Below are 27,362 nucleotides of genomic sequence, written 5' to 3'. Positions count from 1 at the left end.
AATCTGCTTTGATGTGCTGGATGAAAATCCGTCCAGGTGCTGAACAGACAGCGTGGTCAGAAATGTGCTGCGTTCTGCACAAGAGTTGAAATGTTCGCTGGAGTAGGCAGTAAAGCATCATTATGAAAAAAAAAATATCAGCAGTGTTCACGCTCTATTTTCAAGACTATCTCTACAACACATCTTGCACAAGTCCCTTAAAAACACACAATATTACGCACATATACTTTATATACACACAACAGAAACGAAAGAAAAAAGAAACACTGACCACTGTTGCACAGTTTACTGTGCAATTACTTTGTCAATTTGTAGCACTTGTAGCATTACATAGTGTCTCGTCGTCTGCTCAGTGTGGAAATAGTAAAAATGCTGACTCTGCGTGATACTGGAGTATATACTGTAGGATTATTGACCGCGAACTGGTGATGTGTTCTAAGACATGTGGGGCCATATTGTCCCTATGGCCACGCTAATGTTTTTCATTCAGATTTACACGACACTACACGCCTTCTAGATCTTTGGAAAATTCTGCTTGATAAGTCTCAGAAGTCTAAGCAATGTGGGAGTAAGAGTGTTTGCAATGGCTGCACTGGTCCCTGCGATAACTGATTTCTACGAAAAACCTTTTCCTTAGCAGCCGCTGTGTCTTTCGGTCTCTCAGTAGTTGCATTTCTTAGAACGTGGTCTGAATTTTTACTGAAATGTGCAAAACTGTAAGAATTCAACACCCTGATTACTTGTGCTTTCACATTTACAACGTAATGACACTGGACTGTCGTGGATGGCGTGTGTATGAAATGTAACCTGCTGCGGTGGAGGTTATACTGAGTCAACTCTGTGCATCTACATCACCACACAGTGCAGCTACAGTTTGTAAAAGAAACCTCTTGATGTCGTCTCTGCACTACAGCAACTCTTAGTGGGTTTAACTACATGGATTTCATTGTTAGTGCTCATCAAGCTCAGTCTAGTCTGGAACTAGTTTCACCTGTTTGTTTTCACTAAGAAGGCAGATAAATCCAATACTTACTAGCTGAAGGAAAAGTGGACACCACAGGCAGGTAATCTCCACGCCATAGTCCTTAGGCCCCAGTCCTGATATTACATGAAGGCCAATTATTTTTCCCCAACACAGTTCAAAAATGAGCTAACAGTCTTAGATTTCAACTTGCACTTCACACAGTGTTGGTGCCACTTAACCTTCGTGAAACCCAACTCCGGTTCCATCGTCTCTCCGACAGTGATCAACGCTAACACATGAGATGGGAGTGGTCATAACAGAATGGCACTATTGCGTTGAGATAAGACAATCAAGTTATTTTTGTTGGGTTTTTTTTGGCACAGTGCACATGATGATTTTGGTGCTGCCCTGAACATGGTAGAGGTTTGGATGCCCCCTCCCTGCTTTTTTTTTGTTTTTTTTACTTGGCTCTTTTTGTTTGAAATGTCAAGTCTCTTTTCCATATTCACCTCAAGAACAGGATATCTGTGTCTCTTATTTACTCATCGTTGGTACCTGCAGGTCAATACTGAAGAACAGGGCTGTCTCACATGAGCAGAGATGGTCCATGGGGCAGTTTTGTGTAAGTGAGGCAGGCAGCGTACATCCAGGAGGTACACGACCCTATTTAGGCCTCGGAGCATCACATCTGCTCACATTTGTTTGATAGTCTTTTTGAAAAGTCCTCTTTTTTTCCAAGGTGCTGTAGTTCTCTCCTCGTCTGCCTCATCTTTCATCGCCTCGTACAGTCGTGACATTTATTCAAGGGGAACAAATGTGCGTCTGACTTGCTTCCATAGTGTGTGGATCATAACGAATATGCTCTCCTCTCCTGAACCTGACCTCTCGGACTCCGTGTAGCTGTAGCGTGGTTCGATTGTGTATAATAACAGTGTGTTAGGCAGCTGTGTGCAGTTATACATACTTTTAAAGAGCTGGACAACATATCTATAGTTATAATTTATTGTCTGTTGTTTTTATTACAGCATAGTGATGGACATTAACTAGATAATGTATTGTTGGATCTTGCATATCTAAAGAGATACTATGATAAATATTGATGTGGAGAAAAGTTTGTTTCATTATGTCTTCCCTAATATTGCCCAGCCCTACACTCGCACACACGCTCTTAGTGGCCATGACATGGACTAAAAATAAAGCCTGTTATTTGAACTATTCTTAGCAGCTGCCATGTTTCTTGATCCTGGTTGAAACCAGATTGTTGCGCTGCTTCCTTCGCCGGCTTGTGCAGCAAACCAGACTGATCTCTGGCTTCTAGAGTGGAAATGATGAAATGAAATGACCTCCGCGCATTATCACAGAACAAAGATGGCTAAAATAAAAAGATGTGCTGTGATGTGGGAGGATGTCGGCATCTCCTCTCCTTCGCTCAGTGGCCCGTATCCTTCACGGAGATACAGGGCGGCCTCTTTTAGCTGGTACTGTGCTCTCATACAATGGAGTCTTTAATCTCTGAGCCGAGCCTCACTCTGGGCCGAGGGCAGGTCGGGGAGTATTCCACGTGGCTCTCCTTCAGGTTGAGCGGCCGCCGGTCGGAGGATTCAGAGAAGCTCTTGCTGTTATCTGGTGAGGACTCGTGTGTGGGCGTGCTGCAGATGTAGTTGTCGTTTAGCGTCTGGTAGCCCTTGTGATCTGAGGTGGAAACAGGGATGGGGTTACCGTTGAGCGGTAAGCTCTCCGCAGGCTTTCCCACTATCCTCGGCTTCTTCTGCTGCATGTTGGGACACTCGCCCTGCTTCAGCATGGACTTCATGTGATCGCGGTTCCGGTAGATGATGAACAAGGAAAACACCACGAGGGAGAACGCCAGCAGGGCGCACACCACAATCAGCTCGTTCCAGTACGTCTTCATGTGGACTTGCTGAGAGCGCGACTCTCCAGGCAGGATCATGGGCTCCTCCTGCCTAATGTGCGGCGTGCGAGAGTGACCAATCAGAGTGGTGCTCTCCAGACGGGGCTCGGCCCTCACACAGTAGTTAGCCAGCAGCTGACGGAATCCCTCCTCCTCTGACCAGCACTCGTAGGTCTCCATCCTGTCGCCCTGAGCCACCACGACCAGGTTTCCCTCAGGAGTGGCATAGACGAACTGGCTGGCGCTGTCACTGTAACTCCACCTCCTCTGTGCCAGGTTGGAGCGCAGCTTACAGGGGAGGACTCTGAACGTGTTGGCTGGGATCGTAATGAGCTGGCAATGGGAGCCCCCTATAAATAAATATCAATAAAAAGAGAAAAATAATGCTCAAAAACACATTGAATGAATATTATACGATGAGCCTAACTTAAAGGAATAGTTCAAAATTATGAGAAGATCTCCAGAGCGTTCAGGTGAGGGGTGGCGCAGCAGGCATGATGTAACATTTAAATTCTGCTGACGAGACTCCAGCGTCCGCCCTTATCACCAAAAGCTCTCGAGTCTTGTTGTCTTTCCAAATTCTTCGTCAGCATTTCATTTCATTCTGAGAAATTTCTATTCTTTTTGGTTATTTTTGTTTTCAGTTTCGCATCCGTTGCCCGTTAGGGACGTCATCAATAAAGTAGTAGTAAATCAGTAATAGAATCCCCTGCTGTGTTCTCCCTCTGACATTAACTGCAGTTTTTACTAAGGCGCTGGCAGGAGAAACTCCGGAGATCGTCCAGACAAGGCAGTGCAGGTCTGAAAACAGCTGTACACAGTGATGAGTATGATGAGAGTGGTGTTGACCTTCTCATCTACTGGAACTCTTTAAATCTTCTGTAAAATTTCCCAAAATGCTGAACTATTTCTTTAAAAGTTTTTGCTCAATAAGTTACTTGTGATGGATGAATGTATAATTTACATGGATGGGTAACAGTGCTGAGTAGCTCAACATTGTTTTCCACAGAATCTGGTGCCATCAGACAAATCAGCTCTGGCGTTGATGAGGTGACAAACAACATGTGATTAAATGACGGCTGCACAAAGAGAACACACACTCACGAGTGGCTGATGGTCTGGCAGATCTGGGGCTGGGCAACGTCTTGTTACAAATGGCTGAGGTGTCGGCCTCCTCCACATCCTGCTGCCAGTGGCTGAGGCAACAGGAAAAGAAAACAACAGGGTGAGGGTTAGCAGCTGTAATGAGAGGAGCGGTGTGGGGATGCTCTCGTTTGACTCTCTCTCAGTGTGTTATTACGAGTCCAGCTTCATCACTATGACAGAGACAACAGTCTACTTGTTGAAGCACATGACTATGAGCGCTGCATGTTTACTGTTTGTGGGCTTGTTGAAAAACACATTTCAAAAAACATTCAACATATTTTTCATTTCCTTTCATTGTGTTTGTTCTGATATATTTCCCTCTAATTGTCGTGTTTTCTGTTTGTTCTGTTTTAAGCCATGTTAGCAGGTTTGCTCTTTTATTGTCTGTTGGTTGGTTAACCGCTCTCCTCCAGAATGAAATATCTCAATATCTATTGGATGGATTTCCTTAAGATTTGCTGCCCAGTTTCATTTATAATGTTATATATCCCCTGAATATTCATCTAGTACCAGAGGTTGACTGTGGACTTCAGGACCCTGGTTTTTGTGCATTTTTAAAAATGTCTTTCTTTATTTATTTAAAGATATTTGTACTACTCAGAATTTGGAGTTAAGTATGGTCAGATTTCTTTTTTTGATTTGCCAAGTGGTTTTAAAATGCAGTATTTTGTGAGGGAAAACAAAGCTAAAAAGATTTAATAAAAATGTAAAGTCTTGACCATGGCCTTTGTTAGATTTTAGATAAAGTGCACAAGAAAAAATCCTTTTACATTTGAATGGAGAAAATCGAATGAACCGTTTCAATTTGCCCACTTCGTTTTTAGTGTAATATCATTATGGTTTTACTTCCTAAAAGAAAAAACCTCGTCGATCCAACATTATATCTATGAAGGTGAACACTACAAGCTCTCCTGCCAGCTGCTTCTGCTTCTTTTTCTTCTTCTATTGTTTATTACCATCTTAACTTCCTACAATTTGTCCAAAGGTCCAAATATAAAAAAAACAGCAAACGATCACAACGATAGTTCGTTTCATCCTCTTTTGGTCTGACTACATTTTGGTCTCTAGGTCTGAGGCACCTTTCACACCTGTTATTTTGGTTCAGACTCTCTGAAAGTCCGGACCAAACAAGGCACCGTAAAAAGGTGCTGTAAATGAACAAATACAGATGTAAGAACAGAGCTGTTTCAGACAAACAAATCAAAAGTGGGCATTTTAAAATTAGGGTTTCAAACGTTTTTCAGGTTATTCGAATGTGAGCTTGTACCTGTCAGGTGGAGCCATCCTGACGTCCCGACACAGCCGCCCAGTCCAGGCGCAGTACGGGTCTCTGGACAGCACACACTCTCCACAGCTCACGTAGTTGGAGCAGTTGGCCACAGGAACCTCGACCAGCCCAGAATAGGAGGAAACAAACAACAGACCCTGCAGATGAGAAAACACAATGTGTGAGACGACGAGCGAGTCAAACTTATCTTCAGAAAGGTGAAAGCAGCACGGAAGAGATCCTCTGTTTTCAGTTTTGGGTTTTTTGTTTCCAAGAAGAGAGACCATGCTAAAACAATTACTGAAGATGAACAGAGCAATATAACCCAAACAAAGGACTAACTCTGACAGCTGAGTAATTGGACTGTGGGATTGTGGTCAGAACACATGGCAGCCACGATAGTTGCTGAGATGCTCAGTCCTAAATATGTTTTATTTATTTTTTGTTGTTTTTAACACTTTTTAGATCTTCCTGCGTCACATCCATACACTTCCAGCATGACTGTAACGTTATTATAACCGACACGCTGTGCCCCCACAAGTTCCCACAAGCGCAGTCTATTTTTAGCCCATCTTATTTTCCCAGTATTAGATGGACATGATGTGGATTCTCTCAGTCCTTCACATCCCTATTTGGAGCGAGGAATATACTCACAGAAAGTATCTCGGACTTTATTAGAATTACATAATCTTAGATAAGATTGCAGTTTGGCCCGGGGAGTGGCTATTATGTAATAAAGAGTATAAAGGTAATGAAATTTGTCTCTGTGTAAAATGCCAGGGACGACCATAAACCCAGTTCCAGGCGGTGCTGTAACTCACAGGGAAAACTCTGTGGAATGGCCCCAGAGGAAAGAAACTGTCTGGAGCCACTTTGTGCTCTGGTAAATCCAGCTCTTCCACATTTTTTTTGGTTTTTAAACTTGAATTTGATCACGAACACAAACTAGTACAACGACATTCATTATAGATGCGTATTAAGTTGTATTTGACCTAGATTGTATTCATGAAGTGGTGATAAAATGGTAATTCACCCTCTGAGGATCGAGTTCGATGTGTTGCACCGGCTGAGGCTCAGGGAACAGAATCAGCTCCTCGATGATGTGCATCTTATCGTTGGCGTTGATGGCCTTATGGAGCTTTCCATCATCTGGAAGGCAGAGAAAATAAGAGCAAGTGACTTAAATTGAAGCCGGGGGACAGTTTATAAAAGGAAAGAAGCAACGTGTGCTGTTTTTAAATCACAACTCAAATCCACACAAGTGTCGTAGCAGGAAAATACTGTATCTTTCCTTTTCAAATATTTACCTAAAGATAAAGGAAACTATACATTAAGATAAACCTGTTGTGTAACGATCTGTACCTGTTCCAATGAAGAGCACGTCGTAAGCCCTCTCCATGCCCTGGATCTTGTGCACGGCGATCTGCGTGTAGCGCACGCTGCGTTTCAGCAGCAGGGGGGCGCTGCGGATCACGCTGTCCATCAGGAAGTGGTCCTTGACAAAGTTGAGCACTTTATCGGGCATGTGCAAAGACGACTGGATGCCCATTTGCCTGGCGTGGTTTGTCACACACTGTATGGGGAAAAAAATATTCATGAGGTGATATAAGGTGACGACCTAGGACCTGGAACTCGGGTGTTACTGAACAAGTTTGTGGTAAGAGTGTCACACTCCTGTTTGGCTGATATAAAAGGTTTAAATGGTGGTTTAAATAAATATCTACTAGTTTTGGGGCATTTGTTTTGCACCAGGTACTTTCAAAGAGCTTCTGATGTTAAAGTTCTGTTTAAACTGGCAAAGGAACTGAAAGAGGAGCATCTGCTTCCCATGAAGCTCCATTCTACAGCTTCACCTGGATGTTTTGTTGCAGCCTGTAACATATGTTTGTGATAATAAAGTAGATATCAGCGATAGTAATCTTTAACAACTTGTTGTAACCTTATCTGTTACATAAACGTCTATCTACTCAAATGAACAGCTGTGCAGATTTTAAAGCCAGAGCAGGTAGTAATGTCACAGGATATTGCCTTTAGTACTCACCGCCCCGGGCCGTGGTTCTGGCACAGGGTGGTTGTAGGTGTACCACTGCTGTGTCTCCCTGTTGACCTCTCGGTAGCGCCCGCTGAACGCTCTCTCCACTTGAGCCATGGTGAAGGCGCACACCGCTGAGCTGCCCGATGCTCCTTTATACCTGTGAACAAAGGAAACATTTAGATCGGTTTTCTTGTTTAAGATTGTGTGAATAGTGCAGATTTCTGTGACACGACACTGTAGATGACAAAAATGCGTGTTGTGACTCTGAGATTTTTAATCTCACATTTAGGAACACTTCCTCACAGTAGCGTACAGTTCTCTCAGTCCATCCTCTCTGCAATTGTTGTTATTCTCACTTTGAAAACATCTGCGGTGTGTACTCGAATGATTTCCACATAAAAGCCTTATCTTGTTGATACATTAATTAGACATTGGGGTTGCACGAGCTCGTGTTGGTGTTTAAGCTCATTACAGCTGCTCTAAATTCAGACGAGCAGAGATACAAACGGCAGCGTGCCAACTTTGAGACCAGATAATAAATAAAAACTGCACTGGTGCGTAAACATAAACTGTACAAGTGCCATAAATCAGGCGGATTCAAGTGGCTGTACGTCCCAGTCCCTCTGTTTGTCTCGTACCACTGTGAGGTGAAGACGCCGTAGAAGACGGTGCTCTCCCAGCTGTCACCAACAGGCTTCAGGACGAACATGTCCTGGATGATGTTGAAGGGGAAGCCGTCGTCGGGGAGGGAACACAGGAGCTGGGCCTTCAGGAACGTGGTCCATTTCTTCTGCAGCACCCGCTCGCCACCCATATCACCCTGTAAACAACATGTTATAAAAGGTTACAGGTGATTCATTTATCTGCCTTATTATGACAAGTACTCCCAGTGGTTCTGTTCAGCTGAGGGCATTCAGGCTGATGAACGATAACGATCCACTGATGGAAGTGGACGGAGGGTGCAGAGGAGGTGTCAGACTCCCGGGCAGGAGATGCCACCGGGGGAAGGAAGAGCAACAGGAGAAATTCAATTTTTATTCCACTTTGGCTGCCATATGTTTTTCATGTGGTTGTGTATGGGCTTTTGAGAGCTGGACTTACTCAGCTCAAGCTCAGATTTTGAATTGAAACATCTGCTCTCAGATTGCTGGGTGAGGGTACAACTAGTCTGACAGAGCTTAAATATGATTGTTACACTGGACCCTCTCTCCTCTCTACCATCCACCTCTTCTCTTCCCCATTTTCTGCTCACCCAAACCGGTCGAGGCAGATGGCCGCCCACACCGGGTCTGGTTCTGTTAGAGGTTTCTTCCAGTTAATGAGGGACTTTTTTTGCTGCTCATTGTGGGAACTGTTGGGTTTTTCTATCATTTTGTTTGTCATTTTCATCATTTTATGATTTGGTGCTTGAAATATAATTAATTTTAATCATTAGTTTTGTTTTTGCAATGTATTTTGTTAAGCACTTTGTAACCTTGTTTAGATAAGTGCTATACAAATAAAGTAATCATTATTATTAATTATTATTATAATATGTATTTCAAATTAAGCCACTAGAATGGAAAGCTAGGGGCAAGCTAACCAGATAGGCTACTGTCTTTAGAACTGGGCAACATAATAATTTATAAAACACCCCACAAAAAGTTTTACAAAAATCTAAAATTTCCAAAAAATTGCATCATATCGGAATTTGTGAATATTTATCTTTTATTAAAAAGGTAGGGTTGGTAATTTGTTTCTGAAACACTTTTTTTTTTTAAATCTTCTTTGTCGAAACCTTCTTCACATCCTGATAGCCATTAATAAATAATAAAAAAAATAGAATAAACACAGAAAATAATTGAATTTGGACCGAATGAAATGTCTGTCACTAACTGTCCTGCCCACCTGCGTGCACGCTGCCCATGCTCTCATTGTGTATGACCGGAGTCTTCACAAACCAGAGAGACATGCACCACTGAAGCAGAGACGATAGCCAGTAGTTAGTGAGCGAGTCATTTGACAAGGGGACTAATGGGAGGGGCCATGTGCACTAGAGAAGGCTTCTAGTTTCCACACAACACTTGTGCATCATTTGGGCAGTGAAGGTCAAACATCCAATAAGTAACAATAAGCAAAACACATTTTTGAGTTGAAGTGTTGCAATCTAGTAACGGTTAGAAAGACCTGCAGTACTCTGAGTGCTTGTGTTGTATCACAGCTGTGATCCCTCCCTTTTATCCAGAGGGAGGTCAAACAAGGGAATCTAAAAAGAGGTCACTGCGACTGTCGTGACCTCTGTCTTTCTTTCTTTTTTGAAAATTCAAAGCCAGCTGGACTTTGTGCTGAAATACTGTCCTGTGATGTAGCATATGTGTGGTACATGTATACTGAATGACAAAGGATATTTCAACAATAAAATGTTAAGGCCAAAAAGGCTCCCCACATAAAAAAGAGCCTTAGAACAAAATGTCAGTTTGTCTTTGAAGGCGAGGGAGTTGGTGAAATGGAAAACAAACAGAGCAGGCATTTTAAGCCGTCACAAGATCCTCACATAAACAGTTATCAGAGGACTTTGCTATGACTGGCAATTATCAAAAAGCTTGTGAGCACACAGCAGAAGAAACTCCTCCCAAAAGCTGCAGCAGCTGGACGAGGAGGAGGAGGATGAAGAGCAGGACCAAAACAAGTGGCCTCGCCCAATCTCGAGACAGTCCTCCTGCCTCATAGCCAAACTATCCCATCAGCCCTCTGAACGACTCCTACACTGCAGCACAGAGGAGTGAATCAGCCTTGAGGAGATAATAAAATGCAAAACTGTAACTACCTCTGTTTCCTCCTCTGTCGTACCACACAAACAATCAGCTCGCTCTCCGTCGAGGTGAAACCCCGAGGGATTGATGTGGGGCCTGGGAGCCAATTACTAGGCTGTGGTAGTAGCCTGTCCACATAATGAGGAGACCACATTCCTGCTCTCTCAGCTGTCCACCGCCATCGTTGTTGTGCTCCGCTGCACAGCTTGTACTTTCAATCGTATCGGGCCACTCCCCCATTTTTAGTTGCCCCTCTAAAAAATATGCCCAATCCCTTTTTTTTTGCTGTCGTGCATTGCTCTCTAACATCTTTATCTTTTCAGATTTCTCACATTTGTCAACCTGACAACATGAAGAAGAAGAAGTTAGGAAAGTCGTGCTACTCAATGCTCATAATCCGCCTGCTTTCCACAGTCGCTCAGAGTGCACACACCTGAATAAACAAAAGAAAGAGGGAGTGGAGCGAGGGAGGGCGAGCAGATCGGAAAGAGGGGAGAAAAACAACAACTCGGAAGCAGCGTTACTTGGCAAACGCAAGTAAAACAGTAGTTAGAACACCATGAAAACCCTGACGAGACTTTCATCTTATCTTATCTCACGAGAAACATGCCGTCTTTCTGTGGGGGCAACATGTCTGCGAAGATCAACCAAAAATGTTTCAGATGTTAAAATCAGATGGGGAGCGGCCTCCATACCTCTGTGTTACTGAACTCGAGTTCACAGGGAGTGGAATCCGAAATAAAGAGTAAGTATGGTGATAGAAAGTCTGCAGTAAATCAGAGGCTGGATTAACAGAGATATTTGAGACTAGTCTGATGGGGCCAGTTATAATGATGCTATTGGATTATAGTCCAATGCAGATATGATGCTGGGACAGTGTGGTGAGGCACAGACGCTGTGAGGTGACGGGGACAGGTGCATGCAGGTGTTCCGAAAACAGCAGGATGTTTATTATTGTAGTTTGAGCCACTGATGTGGTCGGCTCACGAACACGGTAGAAGCAGCAGTGACTGTGAGATGCAGCTTAAAACCCTCTGATTGCTGGAATTAGCTTCAAAATCATGTTTCTTTTCAAAGTGTGAGACATTAAAACATAAAAATAAAGTCTTACAGACACAAATAAAGACTGGCTCGTTTTAAGCCTGTGAAGTTCATCCATCCATCCTTCCCTCAGACTAACTAAACTCCAAAGATCCATGTTTCCACAATAACAATTGATGACACCTGATTTAAATTCTTTCATTTCAAATTTGTTGTATTTTATATTAAAATTTTGTAAAAAAATATATATATATTACCCAGAATTCATGGCAAGTCCTACTTTGAGATGTCGCTAATTGTGGAACTTGACCTCTTTGTGCATCAGATGAATTTAGGATTTATCAATCTAAAGTTTGACTCTTAGAACTAAACATTAATCCTAATAAAACCAGCCTCAGATCAGTAGAGCATCAGTTGTTCATTCGTAACAAAGCAACGAAGTTCAGCAGGGAGAGTTTTGTACGATGTTAGTTCAAGGACGTTAGTTTGCAACAAGTTAAAAACAACAAAAGTATGTTTTTTTAGAGGTTTTTGTACGAACGGTGGAATTCCTAAGCGTCATCTTCACAAAAAGGTTTGTTCATGTTCTTGAGTGTTTACCCAGTGAACTGGAGAATGAACCACCTGCAGCACAACTGTACTGACACAGAGCAACATGTGAAAAGACAAGGAACAGTGCAGCTGCATTCCAGGGAAATAAAGGCGCTTTTCTAAAGCTGAGCAAACCATTCTTCTGTCTCTGTTGCACAGCTCATCTGCAGCGGGTTGCCACAGACCGGGGGCCTTTCTGTCACTGATTTCCATATATAGAACGCCGGCTGCGAGAGGTGTCACAGCACTGAGTGCCAGAGCCGAGCAGGACCAAGTCATTAAGATGTCACTTAAGATTACATGCTGTCCCCACGATTACTCGCATTACTGCCTCCATGAACAAGAGGCATAAGTCGGGGAGGGAGGCTGAGTGCATGTATATCAGGCTGCTTCATAGCCGTTTAATTGATCCGATGACAGGTGAGAAAAGATAGAGTCTGCACTTGATTATTCAGGGTGATTGACCAAACTAAATTCTTGGAGGAGGACGGGGAGGAAGAATGACGTCAAGAGTTTAATTATTCGAGTGCCTTCCACAGCTTGGACGCTTTACCTGAAGCAAAAAGTAGAAGAGCGGGAGACGCATTGCATATTGCTGCCAAGCACCCTTGAATACTAATAAAGCTCAAAGCGCTGCTCGAGAAAAGGCGCAGAGCTGGAGGGACGGACGAGTGCAGCTGACATTGTGAGGGAGATGGAGGGAGAGGGGGAGATGACACTGCGGAGAAGAGGGAGAGAGGGAGGGGAGGAGGGAGGGTGATTCAGGCGAGGGGAAACCAAATCTGTTGAAAACATGTTTGTACAGTCAAACAGGAAAAAAAAGGCTTTCATGAACCAGTGACAGATTTCCACTGCGTCTCCACAGAGGTGATGCACAGTTAGACGTTACCAAACGTGCTCCGACACGGCAGCACCTCGCCTTTCTTTTGAGGTAACCGTCTCAGGATTAGTGAGAGAGAGGACTTGAGCCCTGCTCGGCCTCCTCCTTTTGCGTGGCCGTCTTGCGTAACATACCCGCCCCAATCCCGGGTGACTAACCTTACACACGCGAGCGATCCTCGACACAATGGTGTTGTCAAAGAAGTCGAATTCTTTGCCCGCCTCGCTGAAGAAGAAGTAAATTTTGTCGTCGTCGCCCACAGGGTTGCCCGCTGGCTGGCTCTCCTCGATGTAAGCTGACCCCACAAAGATGGGATCTGTCATGAATAGAAACGCACAAAAGGAAACATGTTGGACTTTTATCATTGATGGATGTTTGTATTCAGTCTTCATCACACATTGTACAACAGTCTTAATAATGTATAAGGACTGAAAAGGCAGTCAACACACACACACATGGCCTCCTGGTGAATCCTGCGGAGGATTCTGCAGACGGATACTAGGGGGCAGGTCGGAGAAACTCAGCAGAAAGTCCACAGGCTCTTACTCATTACCTTTCTCACATAGAGCCCCACCGGATAATGTCCGGAGGTTCTCCAGAGTTCAGTGTATGGTTGTAAAGCATCACAGATTTTTCATTTAACATCCTTATCAATAAATCTTTGATTTCCAAAAAACATAAATCTAGTTTTCTTGATATTAAGGGACAATTTCAAGTACATTTATATCGTCGCCAAAAATGAGATATTGCAAGGAAACTATTTCTTTATCAGCTCCATCACTTTTCCTCAGTGAATCACTGAACAGAATTTTGAAAAGAGACTGTCTGGGTTTCTGCAGGAGAGCTGGGTCATGCAGCCCTGGCAGAGAAGAGGAGGCAGCGTCCTCTGTATAATTGTACTCAGATGTCTCATCAGCAGCACTCTGCTTGAATTACACAGAGATCAAAAAGACAAGAGAGGTCCTAATTGTGCGCAACGTGCATCTAACTCTGGCAAAACCAGTGGCAGCCGGCTGAGGCCGTTTTTGATGTGCATGTGCGGCGAGTGATAGGACCGAGCTCACGCAACCTCAGAGAGCTCAGGCAGCATGTGTTAGCGACTGTGCCGTGCTAATAACCCCTACTGATGGAGCTTATCTGCTCTGTGGCGCACATGATGGAGGATGTGTAGAAGGAAAAAAAAAAGATCTCATGAGATAAATGGCGTTTACCTTGCAGCCATTTTAAAGAGTTTTCAGTCTTCAGTGCCGTTCCCTGACCCAGACTCTTGTAAATGACTGGTTCGTTCCCTTGGAAGTTGCTGACAGTACCAGTGTACAATTCACCATCTGTCAGAAAACAAAAAGGGGAAGACGAAGAGTTTTAATTATGAACTTGATTTGCCATTAATTAAACACGATAAATAATGAAGAAATCATGAGCTGTGAGACTGTTTAACTAAGTCAGTGACGGCTCCGAGGGAGAGGGATCTGCAAATCATCTCCTTCGCTCATATCCAGCTCCTCTATTTACTAATTGCCTGTTAAGGAAGTTGAAAACAAACAAGAGTCTGTTGGTGCTTGGCTACTTATCACACGTCAGCATTAGCAGGCAGCTCATGACTCATTACTGAATCAAAGACGCAGGAAGCGTCAGAGCAGCTTCACAAACAGCTGAGCCTGTTCTCAGAGTCTCCTCCCAGACGGAAGCCAGTCACAACAACATAATGTTTTATTTTTCAATAAGTGACAGAAAGGAAGAAGAAAGTTCATATATGACAACATACCAACGATGATGGCAGTGGATTTGTACTCTGGATTAAAGGGGCAGCGACTGCGCCCATCTTCCATCACGACCTCGCCCACTTGGTCCCTCTCCAGCTCGAACGTTGACGTGTTCTGGAGACAGACACAAATAGCAAACGTCCCTCAGGCACAGACCAATAAAAATTCTGCTTATGGTAAAGAGTGAGCTAAGGTGAGCTCAGTGGCGTCGAGCTCAATCTGTCATTTACAGATCGCACAGAGAACACTGAGACTTTCTGAGTTCAGTCATTTTACACAGTGTGTCTGTGTGATAAACAAACATTTTTATACAGCATAGACAATTGTTATTTCTTTAAACAACAAATCCCACAAAAGGAGAACAATCATCAACAAATCTGAAATAGAGCTTCTATTATAAACAGAGCTAAGGTGGTTTATTCTGTTGTTCTGTTGTCATGAATGTTCAGTAATGTGCATTAATCTCGTCCTCAAAATAGTCCTTGAATATTTACTATTGTTGGTTTTATATATGTCATGGCATTCGTTGGCCAGTAGAAAAATTATAGAATAAGGGCACGTTCACACATACACAAATGTGGTTGGTCAAAGTTAACCAACTTTGAAGTCCACACGAAGCCCGGCTGTGGATTTGCTTCGTCATAGAAAGTGAACGTTATATTCACTTATACAGATTGGACCAGACTCTGACCAGACTAACCAGTTAAATTCAGTTTCTCTTCACTGGGTCTCACTTCTGGAGGATTGTATGGTTTTCTGAAAGAGTAATTCATAGTATTTCATTGATAATAAAAACTCTGATATGGTTTCAGACTTTGTCTATTAAGAGATCATTAAACACACGTTAGGTATTTTAAGTATGTATGGCTCATCCATATGTATCTGGTATATTGTTTTCCAGTGTGTCTACACCAGGCGGAACTACAGTAGGTGTGTCAGTTTATTATGTCTGTTTGGCTCTGGTGGACTTTTTCAAATCTGAGAGAAGAACACCTCATAGTGACATGGGTTGTGTAATTTCAGGGTTGGGCTTTTTATCCTGCATCACAAACAATGGACAGGGTTTGTCAGATGTTTGTATCCAACGGGCAGGGAGGGGAAGGAAAGTCTGGGTGACGTGTTTGTTTGACCAATTGCCCAAAACCCAAATACATTCAACTGGCTAAAATATAAAAACAGAGAAAAACCACATAACCACAGATTTGAGAACCTGAAATAAGCAGGTGTTTGGCAATTTTGCTAAACTAACTCAAATGAAAACCAGTAGTTTAGGATCACATATCATGGAACTTGACACATTCATTGTAAACTTTATCTTCAAATCTGTCTCCTGCAGTTTAGTGGAAGTCATTGGAATGAAAATCAGAAAGCAAAACACTACATAACCCCCCCCCCCCGCCCAAATTCTACGGAAGATCATATGAATTTTCTCACCACAACTGTTAAACCCTGCAAAAGCCTCAAAGCAGCTGCAGCTGAACATTGGAAGATATTTTAACACAGAAGGACAATAGCTTTGTCCCCTCAGGCCTTTGTTAAAAGTGCTTCTGACTGAAGAATAGATCTTCTTCTGTCAGTAAGAACAGAGGGAACAACCACAGTGACCAATGGCTGTCATTAGAGCACATACCTCTGCCAAGGCCAAACAATCCTGCACATGATTGTCTAGTTCTTATTGTGGAAACATAACATGATTATACAATATTAGTCATTTAATTTAATTGAAAAAAGTAAAAAGAAATTTGCACCTAAATACGCATTTGCACCAAAATGTGATGCTCAATGTTAAATACATATACGGAAATGGACGGAACATTCTCTCTGCTGTATTTGTGCACATCCTCTGCAGCAGTACCACCAAAAATCATGTGGGGGCGGTGCAGCCAATAATTCAAGCATGACGACCATAAGACAGGAAGAACTTTATGTGGAGAGACTCTGTGAGTTGGTAAGTTGGACAACCACCGTTTACAGAACGGTCCCTTTTTGCCTCTTTCTTAAGGGAAAAAAATGCCAGAACCTTCTCCACCATCGGCACGTTTGTCGTTTTCAGAAACTCTCAACTTTGCGCTGCCCTCTGGTGGATGTATTGCTTATCAACAACGCCAGTGTCAATGTGGGTATTGATGGTTACGTCCTTTGAGTCGGATGCATCTCTGTTTGTACGTAAAGGCAGCACAAATAAACCTTTACTAGATTCGTATTGAAAACTTTACCTCCTTGATCGAGGTGATGAAGGATTTCCATCTACCATATGGAAATATGAGTACTGAATTAAGATGAGCATGAAAAACTATATGTGGGCAATTTGCAGTAATAGCAATTCCTTTTCCTAATAATCAAATCATTAAGTAAAAGTGCCTCCGGTGCGTGGAGAATCTTCCCATGCTTCGTCATTGTAAGATGTTTTACTCAGAGCTTGTTTTAACTCGTGTCTGTCGCTCTGATTGTTTAGCGGATCCTCTCTGCAGCAGTGTCCTGTTTCAGCCCGTTGATAAACCCCAACACTGTTTTGAGAAAGGCTATAAAAATAAAACATTTATTAATGTTAATTTCAAGCATCTCTGAGTGTCTGGCAGGGAGATCGCTACGGGTCACACACACACACACACACACACACACACACACACACACACACACACACACACACACACACACACACACACACACACACACACACACACACACACACACACACACACACACACACACACACACACACACACACACACACACACACACACGGGCTCTGTCACCATGATGAGTGTTAATCCAGACCGACTGGGCTGTGACTTCCTTGGAATCTCGGTTCAGGGCCTAAAGTTCCTGCCAAGTCATCTTCAGTGTGAGATGTCCCGGTTTTTCTTTCCCTCTGACGTCAAACAGGAGAGTTTACTGCCCTGCTTGAAGAGCTGAGCTGTCACCAGGTTCCACTGCCCCCCCCCCCCCCTCCCTATCACTGAAATCAATGTCATCCTGCTGCCGGTTTGCACTCGCTCCACATGTACTCCTCCGCTAGATAAACAGATCTACTGCTTCCCGCTTTGCTGGAAACCACACATCTCATGTACCCCCTGTTGACTTGTCCGGCTAAAGTGTCTCAGCAGGGTTTGGTTACGCTCGGATAACAACAGATCCAATACTGACTTGGTGGATAAAAGAGTTTGGTTCATACAGAAATAAATAAAAAATGTAATTCCCTTATGGAGTGGAGATTAGTTTCTTTAATGGCAGGACAAAAATGAACTCTTGGAGGAGACTGAGAGGGGTTTACTTACTATGTAGGTGCAGAGCGGACTGAAAGCAAAGGTGCCACACACATAGAGATGAGTGCTGTTCAGCCGAAGAAGAATTTTGATGTAATTGAAGCAATCAGTCTGGATGGGGAACAAATGGAGAAAGAGAGAGTGAGTTCTTTGAATCCACAAAATTCTTTACAACTGAATGAGTTTTTCTTTTTTTTTTTTTTAAGAGCTCCTTAAAATCTCCTCCTGAAATACTGAGCAAACCTCCGAGAGCACAAATACTTCAGAAACTGTTACGATAGAAAGAAAAATATTCCCTTTTCCCAAACACTGCTGGGTAAACCTCCCAGCATCACACAGCGGTTGCCTGGTGAGCTCTCTGTAATGCACAGATCGGAGCGGTACACTGCGGAACACAGATTACCGAGGCTTGTCGCCCAGGGATACAACAGCTGGCATGACAACAAGGCAACAGACACGCAGAGAGAAAGAAGTCTTGCAACAAAAAAAAAAAGAGCAATTCCCTGGCGAGGCTGTACACACTCTACAAATCTATTTGTAACTGGTGTAAAAGGTTTGTTAACATTAAACTCGATGCCCATTTTATCTTCCCACAGTCAGTTAGAGGAGAATACAAGAAAAGAGCAAACACGCTCAACAAGGAAATCCAGGCTATTCTTTGGGAACTGTGTTTTTAAAAGTTACTTTCAAAAAGTTGTTTTGGAGTAGAAGCCACTCACCTCCAGGTTCTTCCCTTTGAAGCTGCACTCCTCTCTCTTTCCTGCAGGAGTGCCCCACGTCAGCTGAAGATGAAACAGAAACGCTGAATAAGTCATGTGAAAATCAGGGAACCATGCCGACTCGGCTGTTCTTCAAGAAGACTGACAACCGTTTCTTTAAAATTGAAGTGTAAACAACGAAGTCATGTATGGAGCAGATCAAAAACTCAACAATCTAAATTATTTTAATGGACAAACAACAAAGACTCATGCAATCTGTTGAGATTTAACACAGAATATTTCTATTTACAAACAACATCATTAAAGCTAGGGTTGGTAATCCTAGGAAAGCCTCTCCAGCTTGTAAAGACTCAAGACGTTCATGTGCAGTGAGAGATGAGGGAGACAGGTCGGTTAGTGACAGACAGGTACGCCAACCAATCGTTTCATTGGTCCAAAGGTCGTGTTTCTTATAGTCCTGCGAGCGTTTTTTTTTTTCCAGACAACTTTGTTTATTGAAATATATCGGGACAATGAGGATTTCAACAAATAATATAAAAAGTGTTTCATAAATTACCAACCCAACCTTTAACTCCAACTGTTGCTTAAATGAGTCTCATAGCGTCTGTTGCAACCATGATGCCAGTGAGACTAAATCATCACGTTCCTAAACAAAAGCTCATTGCACTCCTGACTCTTGACATGCTCACGTTCTTCTGCAGCTTGCTCTTGCTGATGTCCGAGAGGCTGAGGGCGAACAGCGCCTCCCTGGCTCCGACGTACAGCATGTCGTCCTCCTGGCTGAGCAGCAGAGAGGTGTAATTGAAGACGCCGTCCGCAGAGAATCTCTTGGCCGACCTCTCCTTTGCGTCTGGGAAGCAGCAGAAAAATAAACACATAGGGAAGATTATCACCGTGTAGCAGGATGGACACAGACAGGAACAGACTGGTGTACAACATTTCCTGGTGCATAAAGTATGTGAACACACATAAACATGCTCACAAGCAGATAGATTTTGCCTTCCTCAAACTATAAATGATTTCCTCTTCCACAGTAGGAAGGATTTCACGTAGCGCCTGTTCACCTGTTTCTCAGGACTGAATAACTAACGAAACGATTTAACTGTGATGGAACACGTGCAGTCTGCAAAACAAACTTTGAGATGAGTTCTTCACATCCAACGAGAAAACAACCACTCACGCTAAAAGTGCTAAAGCTACACGATATAAGCGAATTTAATGAAGTAATACATAGTGTTGTTTGCTAGAAGTTGACAACGATTGTGCTGCAATTTAATTTGGGACATAACCTGCACCAAAACAAATTCTCAAACTTCTACCAAAGAATCTACAGCAGCCTAGAATGTTGCATTATCTTTGTTTTCTCCCTCAACCAATGATTTTGAGAGAAAAGTGAAGAAAAGTTTGTTTATAATATATATTTAAAAATAAAAATGAATGCATAAGAAACCCCCCTCTGGTAATGGAAAAGAACTGTGATCTATTCTAGTCTATTCTAATCAAGAATATTATTCCTCATTTTCAGGCTTGCTCAAATGGGAAATACAGACAAAAAGCTCTTTAAATAGTATTTATTATTTCTTTTCATTTTATAGTTTCATTTGCTGTTCGACTGTCAGCAGGATGCGTAAAATGGCCAAAGGAAGAGCCCTTTTCATTTTGGAGTGGATTTGATAAAGGGGGTGGATCCAGGAATTCTTCACTTTCTTTTCACATTGCAAGGTTCAGCGTTTTTTGAGAACGTCTCAAGAGATAATGCAGAGATGAAAGTCAGGCTTATTTAAAAGGACTGATATCTATTGTGTCTGTGTGATTTGGTGCGGCTTGACTGAGTTTGGGCCTTGGTGGAGGTATGTGCTCTACTGAGAACCATTCTAGTTCACACTTGTTTCTCCTACAGTCGTCTACATTCAGAAAGTTAGTAATCATGCTAATAGTGGGACCGCGAAGGACAAGTTTAATTTCTTAATTGATCGACGTGATTGACGTGATCTAATCCCCCCCAAAGTTTTTGGAGATGGAGAAGTGTTTTCTTCTGACACTTCGGCTTCACTTCATCTTTATGTGCAGTCTATTATCCAACCTCAGAACCAGCAAGGAATCATAATAATATGTTTATTTGAATAGCACTTAGCTTCACAAAAATCCATGGCAAAAAATGAATGAACTAAAATAAAAAGGTATCGTACGAATGACACAAATCTCCATAAGATGACCTCTGTCCTTTAGGCCTCTGAAAGTCTCTGTCAAAGCTTCAGAGGGAGCCTCATCCAGCAGGACAGAGAACAAGTGGACAGACATGACACTACGTCCCTCTCCTGCACCTCACATCACAAAGTGCTGCGCTTCTGTCAAACACGTTTGTGATACAAAGCTCTCGCTGAGCATGTTGTCATGTCTGTATCCCTCCCTCCTGTTTACCCCTGGTGCACAGTGGCATCCAACAGCTACAGTAGCACCACGAGAACATGTCATATGACCACATCCACACTTTCCTGCACTGGCCCGCTTTGTCTTTGCTCTGCTCAGCACCGGCAGCAGCATAAGAGATTTATTGACATGTCTTCTGCTGCTCGTCCACCCTCTTCACATGGATCTTTTTAGCGCTGGGCTTTAAGTCCAGTGAGTCACTTTTCCCCTCTCATCGCTCCTTCCCCTGCAGCCTCTGCGAAGCACAGATTCACTGTATACATTCCTCTTTTTATAACATTTCCTTCAGCTTTGCAATCTACTCCCAGCTTTTTGCAGCTTGCCACTGTGAAAGTGATGTTTGTGAGAGGTTGGGGTTGATGTTTGGAGCCTATTTTTGTAAGCAGCATGAGGTCTGACAGCTGGTCACTTTTTAGTTTGACTCACTGGATAAACTGCTTAAAAACAGCTAATTTAAAAGGCCAACACAAGCTCCAAGAAATCCTGGGAAACGGTTTATATACTGTAGGGCCTTCAACTTTGTGACCGACCCGCATCGAGCCCAGGCTGAGGGGGACTTTATCACTTGATATTGCTGACTAAAGACACAGGATACAGTTCATGCAATCAAATACTTGTGAATCCTTTTTTTTTTTTATGTGCTTCAAACTTTGCTGTTTTTCTGACCATATTTGTAAATGTTTATCTGTGGTCTCCCATTCCAAGCATATTAAACAAACTCCATGTTCCCCCCCGAGCCAAAATGCTGGGGGTCATGGTCTCCATTTGCTTGTCCAAATAAGTGGCTTGTATCTGGGGTTGTAAACACTAATATTTGCTGCAGTTAAAACCATTTACAGCCCGTCTCCCCCTCCACCCCTCTGTGCATAACCAGAAAACTGAATTTTAGACACTTCTGATAGCAAGAGAAAGAGACCAGCAGTGCATTTATCGCCGACACTCCAGGTGGTGCGTTGGGCCGTAATGCAAATGGAACAGCAATAAATGTTTACAACCCACAACTTAAACTTTTCAATATGCTTGCAAACAAATGGCTCATCGAACGCTCGAGGCACTTTGGCAGGATGCTCGTCCTCGCCTCGTGGGAGCGAAAGCCAGCTGCACAAGCACCATCTTGTCCAAAAATCAAATCTTAGCCTCTCTCCAGATCAACAGCCCTCATTCAGCTCAAAACGTGGTGACATCTGGAGTCAATGAAGAGAGGGGCCTGTCATTAAAATCGAGGGGAGTACGAAACAGAAAGAGACTTCCTATTGTCATCCTCGGCTCGTTCAGTGCAGGGAGAAATACGAGTTTTCCCAATGTGGAGGAAAACTGGTTTTATTTCAAGGTAATTTAAGTCTGTTAAAAATGTCCTAAATGCTCATAAAGAGTGATGCTCTCAGTCCCAGTGGACCCTGCAGTTGGCAGACAAAGGAGAGCCATCTCGCTGCTCAACAGGGGGACATATCATAGCTGTCACGGCTCCCCTGGGCTTTGGCTATTCACTGGAACCAAAAACAGCCTTCCCTCGGCATATTAAAACTCTCTGACATAAATCACAGTGACATCCTGTTAGACAGACAATGAAATAACGAGCTGAGGCGAGCTGAGCCATGAAACTTTAAGTTCAGGAACAGGCTGCTTAGCTGAAGGGGTGGGAGTGTTGACCGGAGAGAGGGGACTTCAGGTCGGGTTGTTGTAATCAGGGAGACAGGATTGAAATGTTGACCTATGTAGAAACATGGAGACGGTCGGGGGAAGAACATTTATTTTCAAACTACTCTGAGATGTTGTTGTGATAAGAGTGGAAGGTCGAGCGGGAACAAATGTCAGCGCTGTGTCAAGATGCAGCGATTTCAAAACAGACACTCAAAGCTCTCTCCTCATTCTCCATCTATGTAATGGATCTTCAGAAGACTTTCTTTTTCTCGAAGATCTCTATACCTGCTGCATTAGGCTCCATATTTTGAGGTTTTCTGCCCCGGTTTTCTCTCTGACCCTGTTCAGGCCTGGTATTAACATCTGTCCAGAATGTGTTTCCTGTGATTGGATCTCACCTCCTATGTACAAAAGTTGTATTCGAAAAGAGCAAATAATATTGTTTTTTCCCCAGTTTGATCTCACAGATGGGTCCGATCGCAATGTTTGAGTGTGATGGCGTCTGGGTGTTGGTGCGAGCCAGAGAGAGAGAGAGAGAGAGAGAAAGAGAATGAGTAGCGAGTCAGAAGGGACTGAAGGACAGAATGTGCACATTCTCGTTTTGAGTTGGAAAGTGATGATATTGTGGCAGAGGATACAAACAATTCACTGGGGCACAAGGAAACTTAAAAATATGTTTGATTTTTGGTGAAACTGTAGCAGGTCAGAGGACGTCAGCTAGCGTTCCAGTCCACCTCTCAATGTGGTTGAGTGATCGGATCTCAGGAAGCGTTTCGTCAGACCTGAACTTAGCTCTGACCACTTGTAATCGGATCACTGAGCACGGATGGTAATACCAGGTCTGACAGACGTCTCTGATGCAGCAGGTCACTTGTGCGTTTTGACACCCTCGAAGCAGAATGCCAGGCAGCCACAGAGAGCGGCAGCAAACCGCCCTCCCCTTTAACAGCCAGGCCCAAGGTCCATTCATCACCCCCGCTGTTTAATCAGCTGGCTGTCACCAAGCTGAGACCCTCAACCCCTGCTAATGCTCATCACATCACACCTAAACCGTCAGTATGGCTACTTTATTGTTGCTGCTAACATTCTGAATTAGCACGAGAGTCAACTGAGTACATTTGCCTGTGGTTATAAAAGGCTGCACACTGCAGGAGAGGCTGAAAAAGAAATTGGTGCAAATCTGGAATAGTTAAATAAAGCCCCATTTAGTTTCCAGCTGCAGGAACAGAGAGATGCCAGACCGGCAAAATTCAACTGAATATCTTTTTTCCAGCGGCAGATAAAAACCTCTCAGTAAGTAATTAGGTGAAATTAAATTTTGGCAGTGTGTTCATTGTATTCAATGATTCTCTCCCTCTTTCTCTTTTTTTAAATCAGTGGAGGTAATGACGGCAGAAACAAATGACATCAGGGTTTGAGAGCAGCTGCTCTGTGATCACAGAAACTTTTTTTTTACTTTACAGAGAGAGAATATGACTCACACACAACATGCAGCTACAAACGTCTTGAATAAAAAACCGATACACCCAAGGTGAAGTGTCTCATCTGTGCCAGAAAATGGTGGAATTCTTCTGTTATTGTCAGAATCACCTTCCATATGTAACACATATCTCTACATGTTCTAGCGCCACCTGTCATTTTTGATTGGACAGCGAAGTGTGAAACAGGGACAGAATATGGGGAAGAAATGCAGCGAGATTCCGGGCCATAAACCGAACCCGCGGCCCCTACAGGATATGTATAAGATGACCACTCGCTCAGCTGGTCGGGCTATTATCTGCATCACCTCAAATAGGTGGCTTCCTTCTTTCAGATGAGGTATTCTGCAAGACTTAAATAATATGTCTGAATAGATGCATAAATAATACATAAAACTGTTTCTTATGCTCTTATCAGAACAAGGTTACAAAGTGCTTTACAAAATTCATGGGAACAAAACGATGCAGAACAAAGCAAGGCAAAAGAAAATATTAAAACAAAAAACATCTGTTCAAATCAGGCACTAAAAGGATTTTTTATAAAAACAATATGTTGTATGAAGGGGGCGAGTGCTGGTCTAATCTACCCAGGCAAGGAGTTCCACAGTCTCGGGGGCCCTGATGGCAGAAGTCTGGTCTGCCTTAGTTACCACCCTGGACTGAAACCCCTTTTCCATTGATTAGAAAACATCCAGCATTTGTCTACAGTAGGAATGAATACAATCAGCTTTCACTACAGGGTAAAAAAAACACAGATTATTTATCGTGTTTGGCTCCGATCACAGTAATGAAAACATGACAAACAGGTGAACGCCCAAATTTGTCATAACAGCGCACAGAGAGAGCACCTCTGTTATGGGAGCGTTTGGGACGTCTAACATGTTGCACCAGGGAAACTTGTTTACTGGCAATGGGAGAGGAGCTAGCAAGTTTACCCAAACGTTTACCAGATAATTTTGGTGTAAGAGAGTTATCAGGAACTACCAGCAAGTGTTGTTTGCAAGATCCTGTGTAGCCAGTGAAGGAGGACTGACGCTGCTGCTCTGATGTTCCTTTCACAGAACGGTCTTTCAACAGAAAGACCTTGAGATAAACCTAAGAGTGTCTGTAATGTAGTAGACGTGTTCATGTATAAATGATCTCTTGTAAATCCTCACATCTTCTTGAATGTTAGAATAAAATGTGTAACTAACATGGCAGAAAGACCAGACCATCAAATTGGTCCTCTGAGTCACAGCGGAGTGTGTTCAGCTCCTTCACCGCTGAGCTATAAACTGAGATATCACCACAGGGTGCCAGCTCGCCGACACAATGTTTCTGAGAAATCAAATACATGCCGGCACTTTGGCATGCATCATGTTTCGGAGAAAATAGAGCAAGGTCAAGTGATTTCTTTTTTCTAAAGGTTTAATAGCACTCCATTGGCGGGGGCGATTGATTGGCTGCTTGGTAGACATCCGCCGCCCAAGACACTCCTAAAAGCCCTGACTGTAAACATGCCCCAGATTTACTGAAGCAGCCTGAGCCAAGTCACAAGGCAACGGGGGCAACGGGGACAAAGGGGTTCACTTGCCGGGTGGAGAGGATCCAGAGGAGAGGAGTGTTTTAGCACAACTGATATTAATCTCACTGCGAGCTCTGCTTATCTCATATGCAAGACACAAATGTATTTAAAAAAACAACTATCTGTCTCTGCTCTGTCAGCTGAAGCTACACTACAGCCACACAGCTTCAAGGCTCACCGTCGTGATTTGACAATGGGCCTGATAGCGGCGCTGGAGCTCCTGACGGAAGTCACATCAAGGTCACTGCAGCACTGCTCCCGCTGATATTTGGGCAAAGTGATGGTTATTTCATCGACGCAGACGACTGGCAGCCGAACGGCAGCCGAACGCAGCCTTGTTTCTCTGCTGCTGTGCGGGAGCGTGCCAGACATGAGGGCACAGAGACAGAGATGAGAGGGCACGCTGGACAGAAGAGATGGGTCAAACTGTTTCCACACATTTTCGTGTCATTTTAAACTCAATTTTAAATGAACTTTGGTGAATTTTGTTGTCCTAGTTCACTGCCTTGTTTGGAATGGACTGTTCGTTTGGCCTGTGGTGATGCTGGTTGCAGTATTCTTTCTGAAACTGTAGTTGACCTGGAGTAGTTTAGCCGCACCAAGTAAAGATCTGCTGCATGACTCAGTCCATACAACCCTGGAGCTGCTGCACACAGAGCTGTTCACCTGTTTATTCAAAGTTCAGTGAACTTCGAACTGGACCATCAGTTGTCTTTGTCCTGAACGAGCTGTTTTCATGATCAGCATCAGCCGCCACAGAGCGCTGGTTGTCTGTTTATTCAAATATTATTAATATTAAACATATTGCACCCAAATCAAACCAAATTCTACACTGCACTTACTTGGACAACAAGTGGAAGGTTGATAAAATGAATGGTTCTCAAGATATGCGAGCCAAAGACAGGGATTTCTGGAATTAGCAGAAAGACTTAAAAAAGGGAACATTTACAAATTTATACATTATGTTAATATATAATATAATGCATGCAATTATTGGAAATCCACTGAAATGTGATAAAGACAAAACCTGAGGGAAGATGGAGCAGAGAAAAGAAGACTTAGCATTGGACCTTGAGATGTATCTACAATATATCTATAGTATCTATAACACCAAGCCATCTCATATGTGTTATCACTGCAAAGAACAGTGTGGGTTTGCTGCAATTTTTGTGCGTTATGTTGTGTATTGTGTTTAAAATCATACTGAGAAACAGCTGCACCTTGCAGATAATAACCAGAGCCTACCAGTGTGTAAATCCTGTGTCCACTGTGTGTGTGTGTGAGGATTACTCTGTTACATGTGTTAACGGTACCACATGATTACATGTGCAGGGACACAACATGGTGACAACAGACCAGCAACAAAATGACCGAGTATTTGTTGGAAATGTGGGACATTCGAAGGTGAACTGAGGAATGCTGGTTCTCTGAAGATAAAACAACAACAACAACACGCACACATGCCAGTGATGAGGTCAGTGCCTGAAACACAGCATCTCTTTAAAAGCAGATAACAAAGAGCCTGACACAGTAGAGGCGCTCTGCTCTGTAATTATTGGCTCTTAGGTGTCGTCTTGATGCACAGCGGATTGGCACACCCACCTACCCACCACTCAGAGAAGCAGTGGATGGAGGGCAGCGGCCTATCGAAGCTGAAAGCTTTCGAATGCTGAGCTCGCTGAGATGTGTTAGATGAGAGGGGTATTCAAGCCCAGACTGCAGCGAGAGAGAGAGACAGATAGTTGGTATAATTTCCTCACTCAGTATTCAAAACAGACGTGCCTGTGCTTGTCATGTGTGGGATGACTCTTCAGCCGCTCTCTCGCTCTCTCTATCATACTCCTACACTCGCTCTAGAGTGAGAGACAGTACA

At 43.3% G+C, this 27,362-nt stretch overlaps 1 protein-coding gene across 2 annotated transcripts in view; it reads right to left on the bottom strand.

The window, feature by feature from the left end:
- Nucleotides 1–27,362, bottom strand: part of LOC117755467 (semaphorin-4B-like) — a 58,946-nt gene continuing 31,584 nt past the window's right edge. For both annotated transcript variants that reach the window (XM_034575324.1, XM_034575315.1), the window contains exons 3-15: nucleotides 19,066–19,226; nucleotides 18,377–18,439; nucleotides 17,670–17,768; nucleotides 14,394–14,505; nucleotides 13,840–13,956; nucleotides 12,787–12,944; nucleotides 7,963–8,144; nucleotides 7,331–7,481; nucleotides 6,652–6,862; nucleotides 6,323–6,438; nucleotides 5,290–5,447; nucleotides 3,981–4,072; nucleotides 1–3,226 (exon numbers count right to left, since the gene is read on the bottom strand). In XM_034575324.1, coding sequence (XP_034431215.1) covers nucleotides 2,454–3,226; nucleotides 3,981–4,072; nucleotides 5,290–5,447; nucleotides 6,323–6,438; nucleotides 6,652–6,862; nucleotides 7,331–7,481; nucleotides 7,963–8,144; nucleotides 12,787–12,944; nucleotides 13,840–13,956; nucleotides 14,394–14,505; nucleotides 17,670–17,768; nucleotides 18,377–18,439; nucleotides 19,066–19,226 — 2,393 coding nt within the window. In that variant the 3' untranslated portion in view covers nucleotides 1–2,453. The remainder of the gene's footprint in view (nucleotides 3,227–3,980; nucleotides 4,073–5,289; nucleotides 5,448–6,322; nucleotides 6,439–6,651; nucleotides 6,863–7,330; nucleotides 7,482–7,962; nucleotides 8,145–12,786; nucleotides 12,945–13,839; nucleotides 13,957–14,393; nucleotides 14,506–17,669; nucleotides 17,769–18,376; nucleotides 18,440–19,065; nucleotides 19,227–27,362) is intronic.

The sequence above is a fragment of the Hippoglossus hippoglossus genome, chromosome 3 (genome assembly GCF_009819705.1).
Source record: "Hippoglossus hippoglossus isolate fHipHip1 chromosome 3, fHipHip1.pri, whole genome shotgun sequence".
Classification (NCBI taxonomy): domain Eukaryota; kingdom Metazoa; phylum Chordata; class Actinopteri; order Pleuronectiformes; family Pleuronectidae; genus Hippoglossus; species Hippoglossus hippoglossus.
This window is presented reverse-complemented; position numbering and strand designations above follow the sequence as displayed.